Genomic DNA, 26,393 nt, shown 5'->3' with positions numbered 1-26,393 from the left:
GTAACTAATTATTATTTCAAATTATGAATTTCCAATTTATGAATATTCCTATATTTTTGGAATATCTTGTATATAATTAATTCTCTCTTCTTTGCTTTTAATGAGTTTGAAATATTTTTTTATGAACAATTTTTTTTTACATAATTAATAATCAACTTTAATTTTCGAAAAAATTTTTGGTACTATATATTATTGTATATATATTATCAATATATTATTGTATATATGTGCATGAGAATGTGTGCGATTATCTTAAAATCGACTGACAATGTATAAGATTATCGAAAATATATTTCTATCTGCTTATAAATTTAAACAGCATCTTCTTTATGGCTCATTAAATATTACTATCTTAATATTCATCTGTTATTATATGTAACAAAATATGTTTCATATTAATTTATATGTTTCATAATTGAAAAAATTTGAAGTTGAATGATTTCATATTTTTAAGTTGTTGGTTTTTTTGTAAATGGACGTCAAATATGAAAATCATTAAATAACATTGATTTTTAAGTGGAATTACATATTTTTTATTATAATTGATACAATTTGATATTTTTTATAAAAAAAATTGATAAATATTCTATTCCAAAAATCATTTTTTAAAAAATATTTTAACTTGAAATTTGTAAATTTGTAATTTATCATATAGAAGACAAAGAATACGCAAAATAATATTCTATTGTTTATATTCTTCTTTCATATAATAAATTTAAGCTTCAATTTTTAAATTTCAATTTAAAATATCTCCTAAACTAAAAATAAAAATTGAAATATTAAGTTAAAGGATAAAATTATAAATAGCTTTTGGAATAATTGGAATAATTGGAATAAAGTAATTATTCTCATCAATTTGATAATTTTTTTATAGAGAATATGATTTTAAATAATTTTTTTTGTATATTACTATTTGACTTTAATTTTAGGGATATTTACAAAAAAAAATTATTGTTATTACAAAGAATTTCTCTTGTGTGTGTGTGTGTGTGTGTGTGTGCGTGCGTGCGTGCGTGCGTGCGTGCGTGCGTGCGTGCGTGCGTGCGTGCGTGCGTGCGTGCGTGCGTGCGTGCGTGCGTGCGTGTGTGTGTGTGTGTGTGTGTGTGTGTGTGTGTGTGTAAACATATTACCGCAAGCAGCATCAAATATAACGGACTGATTAAAAAATTAATTTCCTTATGAATTGTATCAATTTGAGATCTTTCAAATCGAATTCAAGAATTCCATAAATCTAAAAAAGATCATTGAATTCAGCGTTGAATTTAAAATATTTTAATTTCTTTATATTCCATGAAAAAATAAATTTTTTTACTGGTTCATCATACGTCTTAATTTGTTGCAGGAAATATTTAAATTATTATATTTAAATTAAATTATCATAGTATATTTAAATTAACATAGAATAAATAACAATCGTACATATATATTAGTCATATATATATATAAGAGAAATTTTATATAATAATAATCTGTTTTTGCGATAGAGAATTAAAAATTTAAAAAATTAAAAATTTTTTTAATCTTGAAAACCAAAGCTGAGCGATAATAACATACAAAGAAAAAAATTGTTCAAAATGTTTATTTCTACATATTCAAAAATTATCGAAATTGATAATGATTCTTATTCTTAATAATTATCACAAAGAATATCATATTTTATATCAATAAAAAATACGTAATCTTATTTAAAATATTCATATATATATATGTTCCTTATAAAAAATATAATAATACTAATATAATAAAACCAATATATATCCTTTTTCAAACTATTCAATTTCATATGAAATTTTTTTATAAATAACAACAATGATGAAAATAATATAGTGATAATATCTGTTGAATTATTCCATAATGTATACAACAAAAAAACTAAGTATGATTTTTGTTTCGATCTAGAAATTATTTTATTTTCTTATTCTGCGGATCAAAAAAATATAATATATCATCATATTATGTATAAATATAATATAATATTATATATAAATATAATAACATTTATTCACTAATTATATCACATTTATCAAACAATTGCAAAATTATGATTGTATTGCACCTGTTATTATATATACATATAGAAAATTTAATATAATAATAGTGACAAATTTTTGTGAATAATTCAAAAAAGTCAACAACTGATATGATACTTTATGTGAATAAAAAAATTATTCAAAATATGTTCTTTAAAATATATTTTAATATCATTAAAATCGGTAAAAAAGAGAGACTTAATCAGCAATTTCAATTTTATGAATAATTTAAGTTCATATTAAGTTATATACCTCATTAAATCAACATCGAAGAACTTTCTATTGTCTTTTGTTGTTATATATTTTAAAATATAACATTTTGTCAAAACAATATAATCTAAAAATTTTGTTTTAGTTTGTTTTATTATTAGTAATAGATTCATACAATCAGTTGTTTCATAAGTTTTTTTAAACTATTAACTAATTTTAAACTATTATGATCAAAAAAACTTATTTTTTATAATTAAAACATTTATTATTATGATAACTTAATAATTAAAAAAAAGAAAAATATATAAATTTGATTATATGATTATATAATGTTTTATTAGCAAATAAATTCAAAAGTTTATATGTTTGTCAAATATAAGTCTAAAATATTTACTTTAAAATATCAATTATATAGAAGTTCAATAATATTACTATTAGAATAATTATTAATTACATTGAAATTTCTATCTATAGATTATTTTTATTCATTCATTAATGTTCTATCTTTTTAATAAATATTTTTATAAAAAGATTGCGTTGATAACAATGGCAATAATGTATTCTGCGTTGGATAATAAAGCATCGAAATATTAATAAATTTTTGATATTATGAGTTAATGCATCTATTCTATTTTTCTTTAATCTTTACTATTTCCTTCCTCCTTTTTATTTACTATTTACAAAGTAGCAACATTTGTTTCTAATAATATAAGAAATATGAACTAGTATACAAAAACATTTGGCGATTTTTTTATCGCCATAAAATGTAAAATATTAAAAAATATTTCTCACTATTGCTTATTATAGAGATGAATTTGCTGTTTTATTTTATCTTCATTCTATCATATTGTCTTTTTATTCTATCTCTATTTGTTTATAACTTTATAAATACATCTCAGTTGATATTTTTATTAAATAATCAATCAACATTTTATAACTTTTATATTATATTAACTTTTATATCTATTTTAGCTTTTAGAATCGATTCTCCAAAGATGTCTTATAAATATTACTAACATTCCGTATTTATTTTTATGTATATGTTATAAATATAGGTATTTTTTATATATTTGTTTTAATTTTATAAATTTAAAATTTTTTATATTTATATGTTTTACGAATTATTTTTAAATAATTTATTTTAAATAATTTATTTTTAAATAATTTATTATTTTTGATTTCTTTTTGATGTTTTTATTAATTATTTTTATTAGATAAATATATATTTAAGATATATTTTTATTAAATAGATTATTTAATAGAATTTATTACAATTTTGTTAAAATTAAAATTAAAATTAATATTTTGTAAATATTACTAAATAATTTTTATGAAATAGATATTTATGATTTCATTTATTAAAAAAATAATAAACTAATTGATTAAATAGACATAATTATTTTATATATATTTTGATTTATATTATACATAACGATACATAATTATATTGAATATAATTTTTTCTTTTATTAAAGATATTAAAGTTTAATTATTTTCTTATTAATATTTTTTAACAAGAATAAAATAATTTTTTGTCTAGTTTTATATTTGTTTTTATTTCTACAATTTATACAATTCAATTGTGAATTTTAAAATCAAAAATAACACGAAATATACGAAATCTACATTATCTATAAAATATTTTATTTGTTTAACAACTAATAATATAATTGGAAAAAACTATAAAAAAATCAATATAGATAATTTAGCTAATTCTATACAAAAATAAATTAAAAATATAACATTCTTTCATGTAAGGCTTAATTTTCGAAAAAATTAATAGCAATTATTTAATAAAATGAATATCATACTTGATTTCAATGATTTTTAAATATATGAAGAGAAAATATTTATAAAGAATGAGATTCTAAACAATATTTTCTTACACAAATAATAGATGATTAGTCTTAATTTTCAAGATATTTGCAAAAAATACTATAATATATTAAATTTCATCAAATAATATTATATGATATATATACGCTAATATATAATTATCATTTGTTAATTATTAATACATAAATATTAATAATAATTTTTAATATTTTAATATAATAATTAATTATTAATAATAAATATAAGTCCAAATTCATAAGAGATTGAAATATATATTTTAAGCTTATCAATTTATAAAAAAATTTAATTGTATAATTAATAATAATTTTTAGTTTATCCTTTATATATATTGTTACTTGTTATTGTTACTTTATACTATTGTTACTTTATATACATTATGCTTACTATCATAATGTATCTATATTAACAAAAAATAAATGATAGTATACATACAAACAAAATTCTATTTGTTTTTTTCTGATAATTTTATTATCTAATATTTTTAATTATCTGAATGTATTTAATTTCTTGAAAGAGATTAGATTTTTTGTAAATTATAGGTGAAATATTCTATAGACATTAAAGTTATAGCTAAATGACACTGAAGCTATTCCATATTTGGCAATATATAATAACTTAACATATAATAATATAACTTCAATATTTGACGGCAATATGTAATATATATGACAATATATAATAACTTAACATATAATAACATAACTATAATATTTGACAGCAATATGTAATATACATGACAATATATAATGAAAATTGTTATATTAATAATTGTATTATTTAAATGAGCATTATTTAATATATAGCAGCTTTCAATATAATATCTAATTTTTAAGTGTAATATTTTATTAATATCTCAGAAATTAAGAAATATCTAAAACTAAAATTAAATCCCATCCTTCTTTTCCATCATCACTTCAAATTTCGTATAAATTCTTGGATTTATTATATGTAATAATGTATATTTTTGTATATTTTTATCATATATTATGATTTATTATGTATTTTTGATTATACAAAGTATGTACAAATGCATTTCAATACAAATCAATTTAAATTTGATTTACAAAAAAATATAATTGATATAAAAAATGCAATTATTAATTTTAATAAAAATATTATAGAAATTTATTTATTGATAAAATTTCGACAAGTAAATATGTTTTTAAAATATCTACAGAATAATTTATAAAAAAAATTGATCATATCTATATTTATTGTTAAAATATTAACAGAAAATAAAGAAAATATATAGAACAGTATTTTATTAAATATATAATATATCGTAATATAATCATCTATTAATAAAAATTTTATAATATATAAAAAACTTTAATTAAATATTCAAATTTATTTATTGATTGTGTTTTATCATAAAAATTCAAAGAAATAGATAAAGAAAAAAGATTTCAAATGTCTTTAAAAAATCAAAAAATAATATTCAAATAAAAAAACTGTTATATTAATCAAATAGAGATAGATCGTAAAAAAATTTATTCTTGATAAAAACAATTTATTTTTCTTCATCAATACAAGATACCTATAATTCATTCATATCAATCTATAAATTATAATAATAATAAAAATTTATATATGTAAATAGATATATAGTTGTTCACAAAAATATTCGAACATTAATGAATATTTAAAAGATTTATATCTTTGTTAGAAAAAATGAATTTAAATTTATTTTTTTCAATAGAATATTTATTATACTCTATATAATATAATACTCTCTAATAAACAATTTTTTTAATTTGATAAAATAATATAATATTAAAAACTAAATGAAATCAATTAAAAATCAAAAAAAAAAATATTTGAACACTTTATAATATAATTATTTTAAATAAAATTATTATACTAATAATTTTTTATAAAAATTGATTTTTACATTTTCTTGATTCTATAATATATTTTTTGAAAACTATATTTTTACTATATTTTTTCACTAAAAATTATTTTAATTAAATTTATTTTAAATTAATTTAAATATATTACATAATTTATTTTTGTTTTAAACGAATTTATTTTTTTTAGTATGTACCTATTGTTATTTTTTATCCATTCAAATGGTCCAATTATTTACATTAAAATATTCATGCAACTGCATATAATAATTAACTTAATTTAATAACTTTAATTTGTAATATATATCATTTACTTATCAATTAAAAATACATTTTCCTTTAACTTATCTTATAATGCTCAAACAATAAATCAGCTGATTTTTCATGTTGAATATATAATAAATAATGAATAAATTTTTTATTTTCTTATCTATATATTTTATTATAAAATTATATATAAAATAATAAAAATCAAATAATTCTTACAATATTGTATATATATAGAATCCCAAAAAATAAAATGCATTTTTATTTTTGCAAAAATATTTATATTATTCAAATATTATATTATTCAAATGCATCATAAATTAACGAACATAATTGCATAAATATTTTTATGCATAAATAATTGAGTAAAAAACAACAATTTCTTTTTAAAAAAATAACAAATTAATATAAAACAAAAATAAAATATAGAAATATTTATTATATATTATATATTAATAATAATAAAAAATAATTTCTTTTAATTTTTGAGAAATTATATAATCTGTTTGTTTTATCAAATAAATTGTATTATCAAACTGTATTGTAAAAACAATATCAAAACAAATTTTTATAAAAAATTGCTATTTTAATTATTTTACTATAAATTTTTATAGTAAAAGTATAGTATTCAAATACTTTCATGTACAAAAAAAAATAATTTTGATTTCATTAATCTTTTAATATTATTTCATTATATCAAATTGATTAAATAGTTAAATAAGTTATTTAATATCAAATACTTTATCGAAAGAAATAACTTTAAATTCATTTCTTTTATAATTAACAAAAATATAATTAAGTAAAATATATATTTGAATATTTTTGTGAGCAATTATATATATATGCATATATATGCACAGAATGTTTAATACTATATTCAAATAGAATATTATTGAAAGATTCTAAAGACTAAAACACAAATGTTGATATACAAAAATGTTGGTTAAGAATTATTTATTTATTATTTACTTGTAAATAGATTGCAGATATTTATGCATTTATTTAAAAATAGTAAAATTTAAAATACAAAAATTTTAAAAAATATATATAACATGCAAAAAGATACAAAATATTCAAAATATAGTAAACATTGTGATATTTAAGAAATCACTATTTAATTTATTTTTCTTTCCATATTTATTTTAATTATTTTTAAAAAATTTGATTTTAAAGTAAAACAATTTTATTTTCGTTATTGCTATTTCGCTTTTTCTTCATCTTATTTCATCAAAGTAAATTATAATATAAATAAATTATACATTAAATAATAAATTAAAAAATAAATTATAAATAAACCAAAACATTTTGTATAGCCATAACATTGTATATTTTTTATATTTATTTTGATTTTTAGAATCAGTTATCCAAAGAAATTAACACTCTATATGCAATGTAATATACATATTATTAAAAATTTAAATATAAATAATTTTATAAACATTGTATAATTTTATACAACTAAAAAAATAGAATTTATAGAAAATAAAAATATAGAAAATTTTGTTTTATCTTCTAAATATTATAACAAATACTTTTTAGATATTTTGTTTATTGAATTTTTTACATATTTAATTTTTACATATTTAAATTTATTATAAAAGTTATTTATTAAAATTAAATTGTGATAAAAAAAATAAATGTAAATATATAAATCATTAAGTGATCAATTAAATTTTAATATTATAGAAAAAATTTTTTTTCTCAAACAATATAATACATTATTAATATATTTTCCATCAATGTGTTATCAATATATTTTTCATCATTGATAAGAGATATGATATTCCAGAGAAAATATCAAAAGCAAATTATTATTCAAATCTAAAATTCGAAAAAAACAAAAAAGAAACAAGAAATATTGAATCAGTATATTTTTATCATTAATTTACTTATTAGTTTATAGTTTATAGAAATAATTTACTAAAAATGATTCAAAACAAACTTTTCTCGAGTATTTTTATTTATATATTTAAATTTTACTAATCATGAAATATTGATTCTATATATCTTTTGTTTAAGTTATTTCTAGTTATTTCTAATTAGAATAATAAAAACAAAAATTAGAGAAAATTTTCTTTTTAAAAAATGAGAACATTTTTAAGAACATTAGAAATTTGAAAATTAAAAATTATAAACTGTGTAAAATAATAAAGTTAATAAAATGTAATATATATTTTATATAAAAATATATAATTAAATTTTAAATAAATTTTAATTAAATTTTAATTGAAAAAATGATTTCTTTTAATTGATCCTAATCAAAAATTTCAATACTATTAATGTAATATATTAATAAAATAATAAAAACTGTTTTAATTATATCAGAAATTTTTATTTCATCGCAATGTAATTCTTTAAAATGAAAATATTAAAATTTTTTTAAATATTAATTCTTTTCATAAAATATTTCTAAAAATATCTCATTATGTAAAATGTTAACTCTTTTAAATAAAGATATACTCGTTTTTCTTAAATTTCAAATCAAATCGAATTAGAAGTTAAAAAATTATTAACATATGATTTACTTTCATAATAAAAATTTGTCTTGGATAAGTATGCAATCGGGTATAAATTAATTTGATAAAAAAATTCATAATATAATGATAATAAAAATAGTTAAAAATTTAAGAAAAATTACAAATTCCATACTTTTTATTCAAACCTAAATCGATATCATTCACAATTATTATTGAATATTGACCAATTTAACATGAAATAGAATGATATAAGATAAGAAATTATAATAATAATATCCTGAAACATTTATTTATTTAACTTGTTATTCAATTTTATTATGAAAATTCTACTAATTATTCCTTCAGTTTTATCAATATATAGTTATTCCAATATATTATACGAACTTAAATAAAATATAATAAGAATATATTAGAGAAAAATCTTGAATACAAAAATAAATGAAAAAAAAATTATTTTTCAATTATTCACAAATAGATTTTAGTTCATTCTAAAAAAAAATTGAAGTCGAAGAATTTTTTATACTAAAAAAAATCAAAAACTTGAAATACCGATAAGAACTATAAAATGATTAAAAATAAATTATGTTTAACGTTTTTAAATTTTTAAAATATTAAATTATATAATATAACCTAATATATAACTAATATGATTTTTAATGATTTTCAAATGATTCCATAGCAAAAAAAAGAAACAAATCATTCGAAAAAAAAAGAACGATAGATAAAATTCTTTGGAAGATATTAAGTTTCGAAAACAATATAAGTAAATTATTATTTAGGAATTTTTAACATATAAAAAATATCCAGATTTTATTATAAGAAAAATTTATAGAACATAAAAATCACTAAGATTATAAAACTAATAAATATTATTATGAACATATTTTTATTTCGATTGATAACAATTAATGATTGTACCAGCAAGAAGTGTTTATGAATGTATAAACCACCAGATATATAATATAATAAATATATAAATATTAGGCAAAATATAATAATCAAAATTTTTTAAAAACTATCTTGAAAACTAAAGTCAATCACCTATTTATTTATACAGGCATGAAAAAAGTTAATAAAAATTTATTCTTTGTAACATATTTTAAATCAAAATCTGTAAGGAAATAAACTTTGATAAATTCATCGTAATCTTTTATCAAACATTACAGAAAATATTAACTAATACATATATTTTTAATTTTATGAAATAATAACAATAATATAATAACAATAACGATAAACATCAATTAAAAACTGTAGAGAAATAAATAATAAATTTTATAAGAAATATAAATAATTATATACAAAATAATATACTTTTACGATTTCAATGATCTTAAAATATGTTGAAGATAATATTTTAAATAATTTTTCTTTTATATATTTAACTGTCATTTAATTTTTATTTTTTTATATTTTTATTATCAGTTTTAGAGATATTTGCAACAGATTTTTAATATTTTTTTTAATATTTAATATTATGTATTTTTTAAGAGTTTAATTTAGAAATTAAGTTTGAATCAGGTTAAATTTACAATGCTTAAGAGATAATCTAATTTTTTCATTCTCTTTTTCTTGGATATTTTGCATAATAATAATTTTTTCAAAATTATTATTATATTATATTTTATATATATAATATATATATATCTTATAATATATCTTATAAAAATATTTATGAAATAAATAAATATTATTATTATAACTTATTTTAATGGTGTACATTGCATTAATTTATATTTTTGAATTCGACGCTGTCATAGAAGGGTATATTTTAATCTAAGTCAACCATCCACAATTCAATAGAAAATAATCTAAGATAAAAATTTTTTCATTTTTTTAATATTAATTAAATTATTTATATCCAAATAAAGAATAATGTAACTTAATTTAAATCCAATATTTTGATCTCTAAAATATTTAAAAAATTGCATAATATTAATGAAAAAATTTTTTATTAATAATTTTCTAATAAATAAGTTTCTAATAAATAATTATTTTTAAGTAAAGTATTTTAAAGATTTATTAAGAAAATGATCTTGCAACATATATTAAAGATCAAAATTAAAATTCTAAACTATATAGATATTTATGATATGCAATATGTATTAAAAATATTTTTATTGATATCTCAAAAAAGAGCAGAATGCATAAAAAATAAAATAAAATTATAAATATATTTCAATATTATTAAAATCGGTGAGATGTGTTTTTTTCTATATAATTAATAAAATATTTTAAAAAAATGTAAAATATATGAAGAATCTTATACATTTGTCTGCTATTATATTTATTATCATTAAATACACTAATATGAAAAATTCTTTTTCGTCCATTTGCAATTATTGAGAGCTTATGTCAACGACGCAATATATGGCACGTTTCTTGCACATGTCGCGATGCATTGGCCAAGATTGTTTAAATGTCAAATGTTTTATCGCCAAATAGATTGTCAGTATTTGTCTATTGATTGTTCTCCTTATCATTTACCATATTTACGATATTAATAAAAAAAAATACAGAAAATCATATGAGTACATATACATGTCTTGATTAAATGCAAATCATCATACAAATCAATGTTTTATTAAAAATAAAATAAAAATATTTTCTTATTTAATTAATAAGAGAAAAGATTTAATTTTAATAACTATTCATGCAATGAATTAAAAAAAGACTTTAATTAAGAAGAAAAGTTATCAAAAAAAAAAAAATTAAATAAAATATTTTTATTTTTAAATCCATTATCTACATCAATAAATATTTTATATGAATAATTGTCAAAAATTAGTGACAAATCATTGATAAAAATGTTGCACTATTGCGATTATTAATATATAATCTTCATAATATGATAAGATAAAGTGTAACGTATTAACGATCTTAACATAAAATTTAAAGAAATTAAATAAAAGATATTAAGATACACAATTTACATATAAAATACAATAAATTACATATAAAATATTTCTATATACAATATAATTTTATTATATTTTTATGTGCAATATAGTATCTAAAATAAAGCATCTAAATATTCAGGTATGTTTTTATATAATTATGTTTTTATATAATTTTATATTATATAACATATAATTTTATATTATATAACATTATAATAATTTTTTATATCCTTGACTAAATGATTATTTTAATTTATTGCAGAATTATTTTAATTTTTCATTCTTTTGACATGTTTATATCAATTGACAAATATTGAATACAATATTTATTTAATTAAAAGCATAATTTAAAAATTATTAAAGAAAATAATATAAATAAATAAATAATATAAAATAATATAAAAAAACATTATTATAGTCACAATTACAAATACTCATAAAAATTGAATATAAATTTTTGAATAAAATAAAATAAAATTAAAATATAATTAAATATTAAATAATATTAAATAAAAAAAGAATATATCTTTATCAGATTAATATTGAATTTTTTATTAAGATAATTTTTCTAATATAAGGTTTTTTCTTACAAATATTCTTTAAAATTGTATGAAATACAATTTTATAAATTTCTTATATTTGGGTAGAAGTATTGCATATATATACTTGAAAATTCTTATCTATGAAAGACGTAATATGTATTAATGTATTAATATATGGTATATGATATAATATATGATGTATTAATATAAGATAAATATATTCTTTCAGAATTTAATACCAATAAAAAATATCTATTAAAGATTATATCTATTTTACTTTAATTATATTATATTACATAGATGAATTTTTTCTAATAAAATAATAAAAAAATAATAAAAAAAATAATATAAAAATAATATAAAATAAAGTAAAAAATATAAAAATATAAAAGAATAATATACAAATAAAAGATAAATAATATGTTAATAGAAATTTAAAAATCAAAAAATTATTGATATAAATATAAATTTATATTATTATATTTATATTATTATATTATTTTTATTAATATTAATATTAATATTTATATAAATTAAATTATTATTAATATATCAGATATTAATATATCAGAAAATCATATTATTATATTCACTATATTATATTCACTGTATTATATATTAAATATATTATTTTTCTAGAAACTTAGTGTTAAAAAATCATATATAATTTTTCTAAGAAAACGTCTTATAACATTTTATTATCAAAAGATAATATATTACAATATAATATTATATTAGTAAATTATTATTATTATACATCTATTTAATATAATATATATTTAACATAATGTAATTATTATATAATATATGTGTTATATAATATTATATATAATATTTGTATATATTAATACATATATAATATATATGTTATTATATAATATATATATATAATTAATATATATATTTTTCATATATATTTATTATTATTTGAGATCTTTAATATTAAAATAATAATTTTTTATCAATTATCAGTTTTATTCATTTATTTAACAATTTTTAATTAAATGTTATCATGAATAATGTTATATGTATATAATATATACTGGAAAATTTTCCAAATCTAATTTCTTCCAATGAAACTCTATATTAAAAAAATGTTATCTTATATCTTCAATTATTTCACACGCTCAAAATTGTTAAGCTTTATGAGAAAAATATACCAAAAATATTTATCATTTAAAATATAAAATATAAAATATAAAATATAAAATCATTTACTAAAAGATATTAAAATCTACAATAAATATCGAAATTTATTAAAAATAAACATAATTTTATTAAATATATGATTTTATCGTTTATTAAAATATTCAATATTTTATTCTTTCCAAAAAAAAATTATAAAATTCATATCACTATTTTAATGCAATATAAGCATAAAAAAGATTTTTCGAAAGAAAATCAATACAATATCATAATCAATAATTAATATATTAATAATAATATTATCAAATTATTTAATTAAAAATATTCAAAAAATTATATTTTTATAATGGAAAGATTATATATTTTTTAAACTAATTATAATAAATTTAAATCAAAATTTGCAAATTTATATTATTATTGCATTGGAATAATGAAATATCTCATTGATAATTGAAATCAAAATTATGAAATGAAAATTAATATATAATATAATATATCAAGTATAAATTATCAAATATTTGAACAAATTAATATTATTCATTAAAAAAAAGTACATTAAGCAATTTTTATATTCGAAATAAAAATTGAATAGAATAATTGGAATTGAACAAGTTAATTGTGAATTATTTAATAATCTATTTTATATATTTTATATAGGTTTATATATTTATATATTTATTAAAGACTTTATATATTTTTATATAGGATAATACATATAAAAAAAAAAATTATTATCTTATTTATTGAAAATTAATTTATTGAAAAAAAGTAATATTTTACATTATTTCTTAATAATAATTATATATTAAATAAAATATAATAATATATTTTATTTTATTTTTAATTAATTGTTAAATTTACAAAAAAAGTTGAATATTAATTTAAAACTGAGTTTTTCTTATTTTCAAAAATTATAATAAAATTACATTTATATAAATAAAATTTATATGATTATTTGAATTTAATTTCGATTATCTGAATTATTCCTGAATATCATTCCATTTATGTCTTAAATAATATAATATAATTAAAAATATATATGATATTTTTATAAAATAAATGAAAAATTAATACATTAAACATTAGACTTAATTACTATGTTTGCAAAACTCTTTTTATATATTCTTTTTATAATTTCTTTTTATAATTAATATTGTTTGAAATATTTAATACATTATTATATATTTTAGAAAAAAAAATTTTATAAAATATTTTTATATGAGTGTCAAGTTCTATTAATAAGAAAGAAAAATTAAAGAAAATTAAGATATAAGATATCTGGTAAGAAAATTAAATACATTCCCACATTTCTTAACAAATTCATATAAATGAAGTTTTAATAATTACTGCATTATTGCAATTTAAAAAATATATATTCAAATATTATATAAAATCAAATATTATGTAAATTAAATAGATAATATAATAATATAATAATATAATAATAAAACTATTTTTATATTTAAATTTAACAAGAATACCTCTTTAATCTATTAAATTATGAAAAGATCATCAATTTCTATCAAATGTTCAACAATTTACACGTCTTCTAATGATAAAATTTGCCAAATAATGTAATTAAAACTCGTATAAATATCGAATATAAACACATATTCATGAATGATGACAGTCAGTAATAATACAAATACTCGATATCAATAAAGATTCATAACTTCGCCGATTATCATCATATGATTTTCTATACTATTTTATATGAAATATAAAATATATCAAATGAAAATATATATAAAGAAATGAATGTGTTTTTTTTGTTTAAAATAAAATTTGATTTATAATTAAATCAAAAAGTTTCAATTCATCATTCAATTCCATAATTTTTATGTTATTATAGATCTTGATAGAGATATAAGTTATTGCACAATAGAAACATCAAAGAACATAAATGATTTTCGAAATTTTTAATGTTCTATTTTTAATAAAAAATCTTAAAATAAAAAAATACAAAATTTTTTAATTAAAATAAAAATATAATTTTTAATTTATTTTCAAGCATCATGATTTGTATTATACTTTCTTAATCAAAAGTAATAATACAAGAAATTCTCTTTTTCTCAGAATCACTGATAATTGGCTTATATTGGGATTTACTTTAGCTATGATGAAACGTAATAATATGACAAATAATTGTCAATTGTTGATTAAAAAAATGAAAAAAAGAAACGAGATCAAAAATACAATACAATATAAAGATACAATATAAAGATTTCGAATCCCTCAATTTTTTATATTCTTTTATTTTTATTACTTTTTCAACTATATTTTTAATCTTTCAAAAAAAATTTCAAAGTTTGGTTTTTTATTCCCGAACTATATAAATATTTTTATGATGAAATGTATATATACAAATAAGATTTACACATAAATTATGTAAATAATAAAAAAAAGATAATTTACTTATATAATCTCTTCACCTTGATTAAATTCGTTTATTTAAAATCTTTTCTAAATCAAATTAATCAATTAATCAAACATTATTTATGACTTAATTAATAATTCATGATAAAAGATGTTAATTGCATTACTTCTTTTAAAGTTTTAATCCTAAGAATTTTAATACAAATAATCTTAATCCTAAAGAATCAATTAAAATATTGTTAATACTAAGTATTCATTAATAATAATGACATAAAATTTGTAGTTCTTTAACATTTTCAAAATATATTTTTTTTTAATAACGAATGCAGTATTAATAGTATAAATTATAATAAATTTAAAAAATCACATTGAATCTAATTTTGATTTAAAATGATTTTAATTTTATTTGTAATGAAATCTTATTACCTTTTAATATATCTTATCATATATTAAAAAAATTGTCAATTCAATAATCCTTGTAAAATTTATTTATTGAACAAATAATATTTCTTTTGGTTTTTGAAAAAATTAATTTTTAAATCTTAATATTTAATAATATTTAATTTGACCAAATTGAAAATGCACTAGAAAATTTTATTGCAGGAAATAAAAAATCGTATACATATAAATGAATAATAATTATTAAATTTTAAATGATAAATTATTAAATTTTAAATAAGTTTTAATAAATTATAAGCTACGTAATGCGTAATAAACATTATAAACATATAATAAACATTAAAGAAAATAAATTTCTCTAAACTGAAATAAATAAAGCTTCTTAAAAAAATTTATTTAGATTAATAATAAAAAATATGAATATAAAAATATTCTTCTCTGATTTTAGTTTAATTAAAATTCACTGATAAAGATTTTTTTTGTTATAAAATTATATTAAATATTATTAAGAAAATTAAAAACTTTTATTTTTATTATTATTTTATTATTATTTTATATCAAAAATAAATATATTATCACACATTATATATGATTTATTTTACACATATTTTATTTAAAATAAAATTTTATTTAAAAAAAAATATGAAAATTTCAGTGAGCATATTAATATAGATTATTATAAAATTATTATATTAATTTATTTAATTATTTATTTCCTTTGCATTTATTGAAATATAATGCAAAATTTTTTATGCCTGGATTGCAATGAGTCAATAAAATCTACTAAATCCATCAAACTAATCAAATTGACTAATTTATAATTTTCTTATGTTTTATTATTAAAATTATTAAAATCATATACATGATTTTGGCAAAATTAATTGATTTTTTCAAAAAAAAAGCTTAGAACTATAGATTTATATCTAATTATTTTTATAATACTATTACTATATATAATAGATCACTAAAATGTTTTGTTCAATTCTTATTAATTAACATATTAAATTAAAAATATACAATTAAAATTACAATTGAAAAAATTACATTTTTAAAATTTAAAATAAATTAAAAATAACAAGAAAAATATATCTATATCTCTGAAGTCATAAAAATAAATAAACAATTAAATAAATATCAAAAACAATCTATAAATGTAATTAATAGATATTATTATATCTAAGTATATTTACTATATCTATGTATGTCAAACATAAATATAAGCGTTAATTATATTTATTTCTACCATACATTCTATAATTCTAATCATTTTTATAAAATATTTAAATAAATATTATAAGTCAATAATTTTAATAATCATTATCTTTTCAAAAGTAAAAAGATTTAAAAAAATTCATTTAAATACATTTAAATATATTTATATCAAAAAAATGAAGAATAATAACAACTTACTTTCTCGAGGTCAATTCAAAGTGTCCAGATGTATAAATGGGTACTGGTAACCCATAGATGATGGCGGCTGTCAATCGGTCCGTGAACACGTGCAACGGTCGACTGCTTCCGCGCGACTGAAACGGGATCGCGATACTGAGAACCAAAGCCAACTCGAAGCCAAAGACTATTTGCTATTCGGTACTTGGTGCTGCTTGTCTCCCAGTCTATGTCATTCTTGCCTCTCCTCGATCATGAAATACTCCAACAATCAGAGCTAAATTTCGTCCATAATGTGAAATGTGTATATAAAGTGTTAATATATTTGTGGAATATCTTTGGAATGCTGCTTCTAAAGATCAAAACAAATACAAAAATATCGGTTAAAGCTTATTTATTAAGTTATAAGCAATTGATGTTTGAATTAGATGAATTGAAAACAATGAAACACGTATAATGGAAATTATTTCATTCTAATTATATCTCGTTTCATCTAACGCAAATTTCGATTATAATTACATAATTAACATAATAATATTACATTTTTGCATATCAAATTTTATTTATTTTGGTTTTTATCGATCTTCTAATATGTCCCACAAATATATTAATACTCTGTATATACTGTATATATTAATAAACAGTAATACTGTATATATAACAAGAAATTGTATACACACATTTCTTTGACTAGAGTTGATAAAGACGTTCATTCGTTGAAAAATTAGTTCCGCAACACTTCAAGGAAATCACAATCAGATTTTTTATATGTGTACATATACGTATATATGTAAATGTAAATTCTTAGAAAATTTTTAGAATTTTTAATTCTTATTTTGTATATAGAAATAAGAAATAAAAAATAATTGATGTATGAAATATATGGTAGTGAAATATATTAAATATTGATTGAAATTCTGAAATTATACAAAAAAATTGAAATTTAAATTTATAATTATAATTTTAAAATTACTAAAATATTTGAATCATATATAAATATTGAATCAATGAAAAAATAATGATTTTCATAACATTTAAATATTTATTTTATGATTTTACAATAATAATTAAAAGATAATCTGTAATAGATATGATCATTAAATATAATTATTGAATATAATTATTGAATATAAATTATTAAATAAATATAAAAAAGTCAGAATGGTCATTTCTAGTCATTTTTTCTGCTCATTGAATATTCTCGATTTTTAAATTTAATAAATACATTGATATATTTTACTATATTAGTATATATAAATCATACAATTAAATATACATAAAATTTTTTTTAAAATGAATAAAAATATAATATTTCTTCTTTTCTTATTGAAATCTTGTTTTAGTAATGAAATGTAAGTTTAAAAAAAAACTAAAATGATATTGTTAAAATTAAATGAAATTATTAAATTAAACAATTTATTCCAAATATAATTTATACAAAGATAATTGCGGAAATATTTGCAGAAAACATAATTTATAAAATCATAATTTATATAAAAATAATAAAGTAAATACGTAGAAAATCAGTAATAAAAAATTGAAGTAAAATTGAAAAAAATTGAATATAGAAAAAAATTAGTCTCATTAAAAATTCTGTAAACATTTAGTATATTTTTTATCTTGAATAAATTATAAATTTAACATACGATTATATATACATTTATATAGATTTTAAGATAAAACTAAAGAAATCGATACAAATCTTTCATATAAATCCTTTTAGCTAGTTCAATGTTTTAATTTATTTTGCAAAATAATTTTATAAATATTTTATATATATATATATTTATATATATATATATATATATATAAAATTTTATAAATATATATATATATATATGAAATATGTAATAAGGTCATATATAACATTTTTATAGAATGACCTTACATTTTAGAACTACTAGCCATAAATGAAAGCAAAATACTTGTGCGTGATATATTTCATTAATTCTTGAAACTTTGGTTATTTGTTAAAATCTGAGAAATATCTATTAACTTAAAACAAAGAAAAAAATATGACGATAAATCAATTAAAAAATGAAATTATATATTTAAAAAAAAATATTTCAAATATAAGTATCAATAAATTGTACTAAACTATAAATAACTGTAAGTAACAATAAATTATACTATTGAAACATTTTCTTTGTTACAATTATACAATATAAAACGATATATTAAAGTATAATATGATAATATAGATAGAAATAGATTTATTAATAATAAAGAGATAATTATTAATTATATGATTACATATAACATATAATGATTACATGCAATAATGATTACATATTTAATCATGCAAATTTAAATGAATCAAACGTTATATATATGTAATTATAATATAATATTGCAGAAAATTGATATTTTTTATGAAAACATGAAAATAATTATCTCAATTTACTGATAGATTAATATCAATGTCACGATCGATAACATATAGTATGATTATACTTTAATTGATAAAATTGAATAATTTTAATTCTTTACTGTTAACTTACGAATTTAATTAAAATTATCATGTATATCTATAAATAAATATTATCATATATATATATATATACATATTCATAAAACACGTATGGATGTATATCCGTAAAACACTGTCTTTGCATGTAAAATAAATATATAATGATCCAATTTTATTTTGTTTTATACAAATTTTTTTAAATTCGCTAGATCTTTTGTCGTAAGGGTCCTTACAAAATAAAGATAGTCCATAAAGATCTTAAAATTAATATATTTTCATTTTACGAATTATTAATAACATATGTATTTTCGATTAAAAAAAATCTTTTTTCTAAGGTAAAATATACAATTGTTTTATCTTTTTATCCTAATTCTAATTTTTGTTCCAAATTTTCCATTCTGATGACGCAATATTTGTCTATTAAAGTAAATTGAGTTTAACTAATAGAATTCTTTGCTTACTGTTATCACCGAATTTGTACAAATATAATTTTTGATAGAAAATTATTTATTGGAAATTTCCTTTTATTCTTTTAATAACAAAAAATTAATTTAATACAAAATTCATTCAAAATTTAATTCAATTTTAATATTAAAATATTAAAATACATGTAATTATTTATATATTTATCACAATTTTTTATCTATTTTGTTTGTCAGAAATTTAAAAAATTTTTTATTATTAAAAAAATTTTAGTTAAATTATTTTCATGTTATTCTTGGAAAATTTATTATTAATTTTTCAATTTTTTTATTTATTTTTTTATCGTGAAAAAATATAATTTTGTACTAAGCATTTAAAATATCAATATAGTTTAAAAAAATAAAATATATTCTTTTTTATCTATCAGAAATAAAAAAAATTTAAAAATTAGAATAAAAATATTTTTTTATATGTATAATTTTTTTTATATTGTATAATAGTGATAAACTATTTTTATGTTATCTTAATGGAAAATTTTTTGTAACGGAAAAATATTTCGACACTAGTAACCAAAATATCGAACCTTGAAATAATATAACATACATATAAGCTTATATAAATTTAGTATTCATATTTAATTTAATAATGTCATAATTATAATAATGTCATTATTAGCTAAGATTTTAGTTAATTATTCACTTATATATAGTTTATTAATTATAATTTAAAATTATTCGTTATTTTTAATAAACTAATTTTTTCAATAAATAAAATATTTTTTTTAATAAACTAAAATATATTCATTTTACTAAGATTTCTATTAAGAATAATTAAAATTTTTCGTTATATAAAATATAATATAAAATAAATTGAACATTAAAACATGACTATTTTAAATATATCTTTGATACAGTTTTTAATTACATGAGACATATATGAGACTTCTTTAAAATATTTTTACGTAACATTATCACTCAAGAATTGTTCAATATGAAAAAAAAATGTCATCTTTCGCTACATATCAAGAAAATTTTAATTAAATTTTATTATATTACCAAAGATTGAACAGTTGAATCATGAAAATTTTCCACTGTAAAATCAATCTAGACTGAGATGACAAACAATGACTAATGCACATGAACCATTTATCATCAATACATTCATTTATTTGCATTTTTTGCATGATTATTTCACTTCAAATAAAATATAATAATATGGTGAGGCTATCTTTTAAACTATCTTTCATTATTTTTTTTTTTAAATTTTATCGTGTTGTATAAAAAAATCATGCAATATATAAATATAGTTTCAATATATAATTATTTTTATCATGCAGAACTGATATACATAGCCATTAGCAAAGCAATGTTTTAATTTTATTTTGCGTTTTTAGGCTACTATTTAGGGAGTAGTGCTAAGATGATCACTCTCGGAAGAGAATCTAAAATAACTAGGTCTCTTGCTAGGTTCTGGTCACTGACCGACAGATTTTACGATCTCTGATAATAAAAAAAATAAATATTTAATAATTATTAAAAAAAAATAAATATCTTGAATGTATTTTTATGTTGATTGTACATGTTTTTATAAAAAATATAAATTATTATTTATATATATTTTTGGTTTTTGAAAAAAATTTCATTTAAAATATCATTCATTATAAAAAAGAAAAAATATAATATAATAAGAATAATAGAAAGAAATTTGTTTAAACAATATTATTTATTTTTAAACTAAATAAATTAAATATTAAATTAAATATAAGATATATTTATTTATAAAAAATATCTTTATATATATATAACAAATAGTTATATAATATATAATTTTAATTAGTTGAAATAAATTCTTATTTAAAAATAAATAAAAATAACCATTGATTTGATTAATCAAAATTCATGATAAATTAATATAAAAAATAAAATTATATATTTTATGAAAAATATTAATCTATTTTAATAATAAAATAAAATACATCAAAAAAGTTTTTTTATTTGATTTCAATTATTTTTCATATTTCATATTTTGTTTTACATTTTATACATATTTTTTTTGTGAATATCCATCTTATAATAGCAAATATTAATAAATGTGATACAAAAAGCAGATATATGTATATAATGTACGAAATAAATTATTTAAACAATTATCCTCAAGTATATATGTTACATCTTCAATTATAATGCTGATGCATCACTGTTAGTGAAAGCAAGAACTGTAAAACACACCTCTTCTGGATCACGAGCCATATATTCTTTACAAACACGCGCTGCATCTTCTAATAATGTTTCTGGACTAGTTGTACCATGATTAATAGGAGCAGATTTACGTCCATCTAGAAAATCCCATATGGAAATAATAATGATATTCTTATAATATTAATCATTATAATTATTTATTATTGATGTTCTATTTAGTATTAATATAATATTTTTATATGTTAATTATATATTGTAGAATTAAAATATTTACCTAATTCATATAAAATTCCATTCTTTTGTATAAATGCTACAAAATGATGATAAACTGGTTCTTCTTCACTTGGAACCTATCAAATATTTTAAATTACATTTCTATGATTGTAAAAAGCATAAAAATCATACCTCTGTTTGTCCTTCTTGTGCAACATCTTTATGAGTAGTACTAATACCATGTGATTCCATTAAATGTTTTCCACATTCCGTAAAAGAAAGATTTTTTGCATCATCTAAGAAGGTTTTTAAAAAGCCATCTTGGAGATTTATGCTAAAAAAATGAATTAAATAAACAATAATATATAATATCTATTTCAAAATAAATTAAATTAATTATGTATTTTTAATAAAATGCCTACATATTTTGATTATTTGCAACACTGTGAATTAATGCAATTGTACCACAGGCATTATGAATATATTGTTTCATATGAAAAACTTCTGCATCTTTAAAATTATTTGCATCTTTCATTTTATCAGTTTCTTCATCATCTTCTAAACTGTTATCGCCCTATATCATATAAAATTATTACATATATTATAAATTATGATCTTAAAGAAATAAAAAGATTAATATAATTTTATATTTATAACCTTTTTGGATAAAGGATATAATAAAATAACAGCAAGAACCGGTTTAGGTACAAGAGCCAATAGATCAGGTTCCAATCCATAAACATCAACAATACACCAATCTTTTGGTACACCTAATTTGTGTAAAAACTGTAAAATAAATATTTTTATTAGAAAATTTAATAAAAAATTATTAACAAAATGATTTTATAATCAACTTAATTATTTCATATATAAATTTATCAGTTAACTTTTTAATAAATATATAAAAAAAATTTTTAAATTATTTACAATATAACGATATTGTAGAGGTTAATATCAACAATGAAAAGTCATGATTTACCTTTGTCATAACCTGAAAAAGAAAAAAATGAATTTAATTTATATATAAAATCGTAATTCTTAACATTAAAATAAAAATTCTTACTTCTGGATTCGATTCCATTGGTATCCAAGACGTCATAGTGAATTTTATTGAATTTTATTTTATCTAAAAAATATAAAATTAAAAACTTCACATTTAAACTTTACATTTATTATAAGTAAATTTTAAAAAGAATTTTCACGAAAATAGTTACTCATAACAAATGCTAGAAATTCAATAAAATGTACTTGTAATATTATACCTACGTAAAATTTAAATATTGATATATATATTAATTTATTACACTCTGACGAATTTTTTATCTAAACTCTGTAACACTGACACAATTGTGTAATATGTTATTGATTCTTAATAAAATCGATATTAATAATAAAATATTTATTTTTATCTATAATTTATTTTATTAATTTTAAAATATAAATAAAAAATTTAATCTATTTCATTAAATTTTTCAATTGTCTGTAGTAGTAAAAATAGCTAACATTTTAAAATTAAAATATCTTTAAAATTTTTAGCAAATACATATATTATATTTAAAATATTTATATAAATATTTTATTTATATATATATTTATATTAATATTTGTATTAATCAATATTACTTTTTTTTTATTTAAAAAATTTTTGAAAAGATAATAACAAAAAATGACTACAAGATTTATTTTTTTTAATTATTTTAAATATTGATTTATTAATAAAAATTTTATAATTAAATAATAGATTTATCGAATAAAAAATGCATTAATACTATATAACAAAAATTTGATTACAAAATAATAAAATTGTCACAAAATCACAAAATCTCTACAATTTGATTACAAAATTACTAAATTCATTATATATATCAAATTAATTTTATATCATTATAATATATCAAATTTGCACTAAAAATAGAAAATTTACATAACTTGGCATATCTTTTTGATATCAAAATGAATAGTTATAAATGAACTTCAAATTAAGACAAATTATAAAATTAATTTTATAACCATAAATAGACTCCATAAATCTATCTTTCAAATAATTTATTTCAAAAATAATTTTTTGAAAATAAATAAAATATATAAAATATTTATTTTATAATTATTTATTTTTTGTATCAAAAATGTATAAATATATACATAGTAATGAATAAATTAAGATTATAATTTTATATTTGGTAAAGCTGCAAATAATTTTATTTTAATTTTAATTTTAATTAATTAAAAATCTTCTTTTGAGTATCATTATATTCAGTTCTATTTCAAATCCTCTTCCATATCATGAATTGAAGAACATGAAAAAAAAACAATTAGATAAAATACATTAATGTTAATAAAATATATAGTAATATTAATTTAAAAAAATAAAATAATTTTTGCATGCCAATATAGGAAATGAAAATAATCATTGTATAAAATCTAATTTGCAATTAGAAAATGCTATGCTCAATCAACAAACTTATTCTGAAAATAAAAAGCACATTATTAATATATTATATATATATATATGTAACATATTCATAAATAAAAATAATATTTATATTTTAATTATAATTATTATTTATAATTATATTTATTGTCTTTGTAATCTATATCACATTTATATTACAATTTATATCACATAATATGTTTATATATATTTAATATGTTTAAATCACGTAATATATTTATATCATGCAATGTTTATGTATATTTATATCAGATTATACTTGAATCATAATATTCATATAAATATATGAAATTAATACAAGTATAAATAAATTAATATATGTATATTATAAATCTAATATTATTATAATTTATATGAAAAGTAACAATAACATAATTGTTTTTATTTGAAAGCAATAGATAAATTTTAATGATATATATTTTCATTGTATATAATATTTCAATATAATATATATAATATATTATAATATAAAATATAACATATTATATATAAATAATATTGCATTTTGCATTTATATTATTCTATCATTGTTTTCTGATGTACTTTTTTTAGAAAACACTTTTTAATATAATTATATTTACTATAAATTCAATCTTAATTAAAAAATAATACAGCTTGAAACATTTAAAATACAAAAAAACATATAATAGAATTTGATATATTTCAAACACTTGAAACATAAAAAAGTATGTACAATTTGATATATTATCATCAAACTTATCATGATTTTAGAAAATTGGCATAAATTTTGACATAAATCAAGCTTTATATATTTTTAATACTAATTTATTAATATAACTTGATAATCAAATTTTATATTGAATTTGTTATATTTTAGTTATAAAACATATATCAAAAAATTTTTAAAATCTGGCAAAAATTAATATGATTGACAGAGTATATTATTTAATCTTATTGCAAATAATATAACAAAATTAAAATTGATAATCAAATATATTAATTTTCAATTTTTAATACAATGAATATATATATAATATAAATATGTATAAATATGTATAAAATATATTTGTACAAAATATTTTACATCATTTAAATTAAATTTTAATTTACAAAAATTTCATATTCAATTTTAATAATATTTTTATAATATATTTTTTATAAATAAGGAATAATATGCAAAAAAAATTGTTCTTAATCATTAAAATTTAGTTTATTAGTTAATTTAAGATATTTACA

The 26,393-nt window shown here is 16.0% G+C and overlaps 2 protein-coding genes across 5 annotated transcripts in view; both read right to left on the bottom strand.

Annotated features, from left to right (window-relative positions):
- Positions 1-17,631, bottom strand: part of LOC107994227 (luciferin 4-monooxygenase-like) — a 121,141-nt gene extending 103,510 nt beyond the window's left edge. Inside the window, exon 1 of the mRNA XM_062077748.1 lies at positions 17,462-17,631. The gene's annotated coding sequence lies outside the window, so the exon portion shown is untranslated. The remainder of the gene's footprint in view (positions 1-17,461) is intronic.
- A 4,674-nt stretch (positions 17,632-22,305) lies between these two features.
- Positions 22,306-24,196, bottom strand: LOC107994215 (ubiquitin carboxyl-terminal hydrolase). Of its 4 annotated transcripts, none has more exons than XM_017051002.3 (8): positions 24,011-24,134; positions 23,808-23,870; positions 23,724-23,735; positions 23,402-23,530; positions 23,167-23,318; positions 22,937-23,078; positions 22,806-22,881; positions 22,306-22,668 (listed from the first exon to the last, which is right to left on the bottom strand). In XM_017051002.3, exons 2-8 carry the CDS (start codon positions 23,841-23,843, stop codon positions 22,511-22,513), a joined length of 705 nt encoding a protein of 234 aa, XP_016906491.1. In that variant the 5' UTR covers positions 23,844-23,870; positions 24,011-24,134; the 3' UTR covers positions 22,306-22,510. The 4 variants fall into 4 exon arrangements, with proteins under 4 accessions (XP_016906491.1, XP_016906492.1, XP_061933739.1 ...); XM_017051003.2 differs by having other exon boundaries at positions 24,007-24,092; XM_062077755.1 differs by lacking the exon at positions 23,724-23,735 and having other exon boundaries at positions 24,011-24,196.
- Between the last annotated feature and the right edge of the window lie 2,197 nt (positions 24,197-26,393).

This window comes from Apis cerana, linkage group LG7 (genome assembly GCF_029169275.1).
Source record: "Apis cerana isolate GH-2021 linkage group LG7, AcerK_1.0, whole genome shotgun sequence".
NCBI lineage: Eukaryota > Metazoa > Arthropoda > Insecta > Hymenoptera > Apidae > Apis > Apis cerana.
Note: the sequence above shows the minus strand (reverse complement) of the source record. Positions and strands in the feature narration are given on the sequence as shown.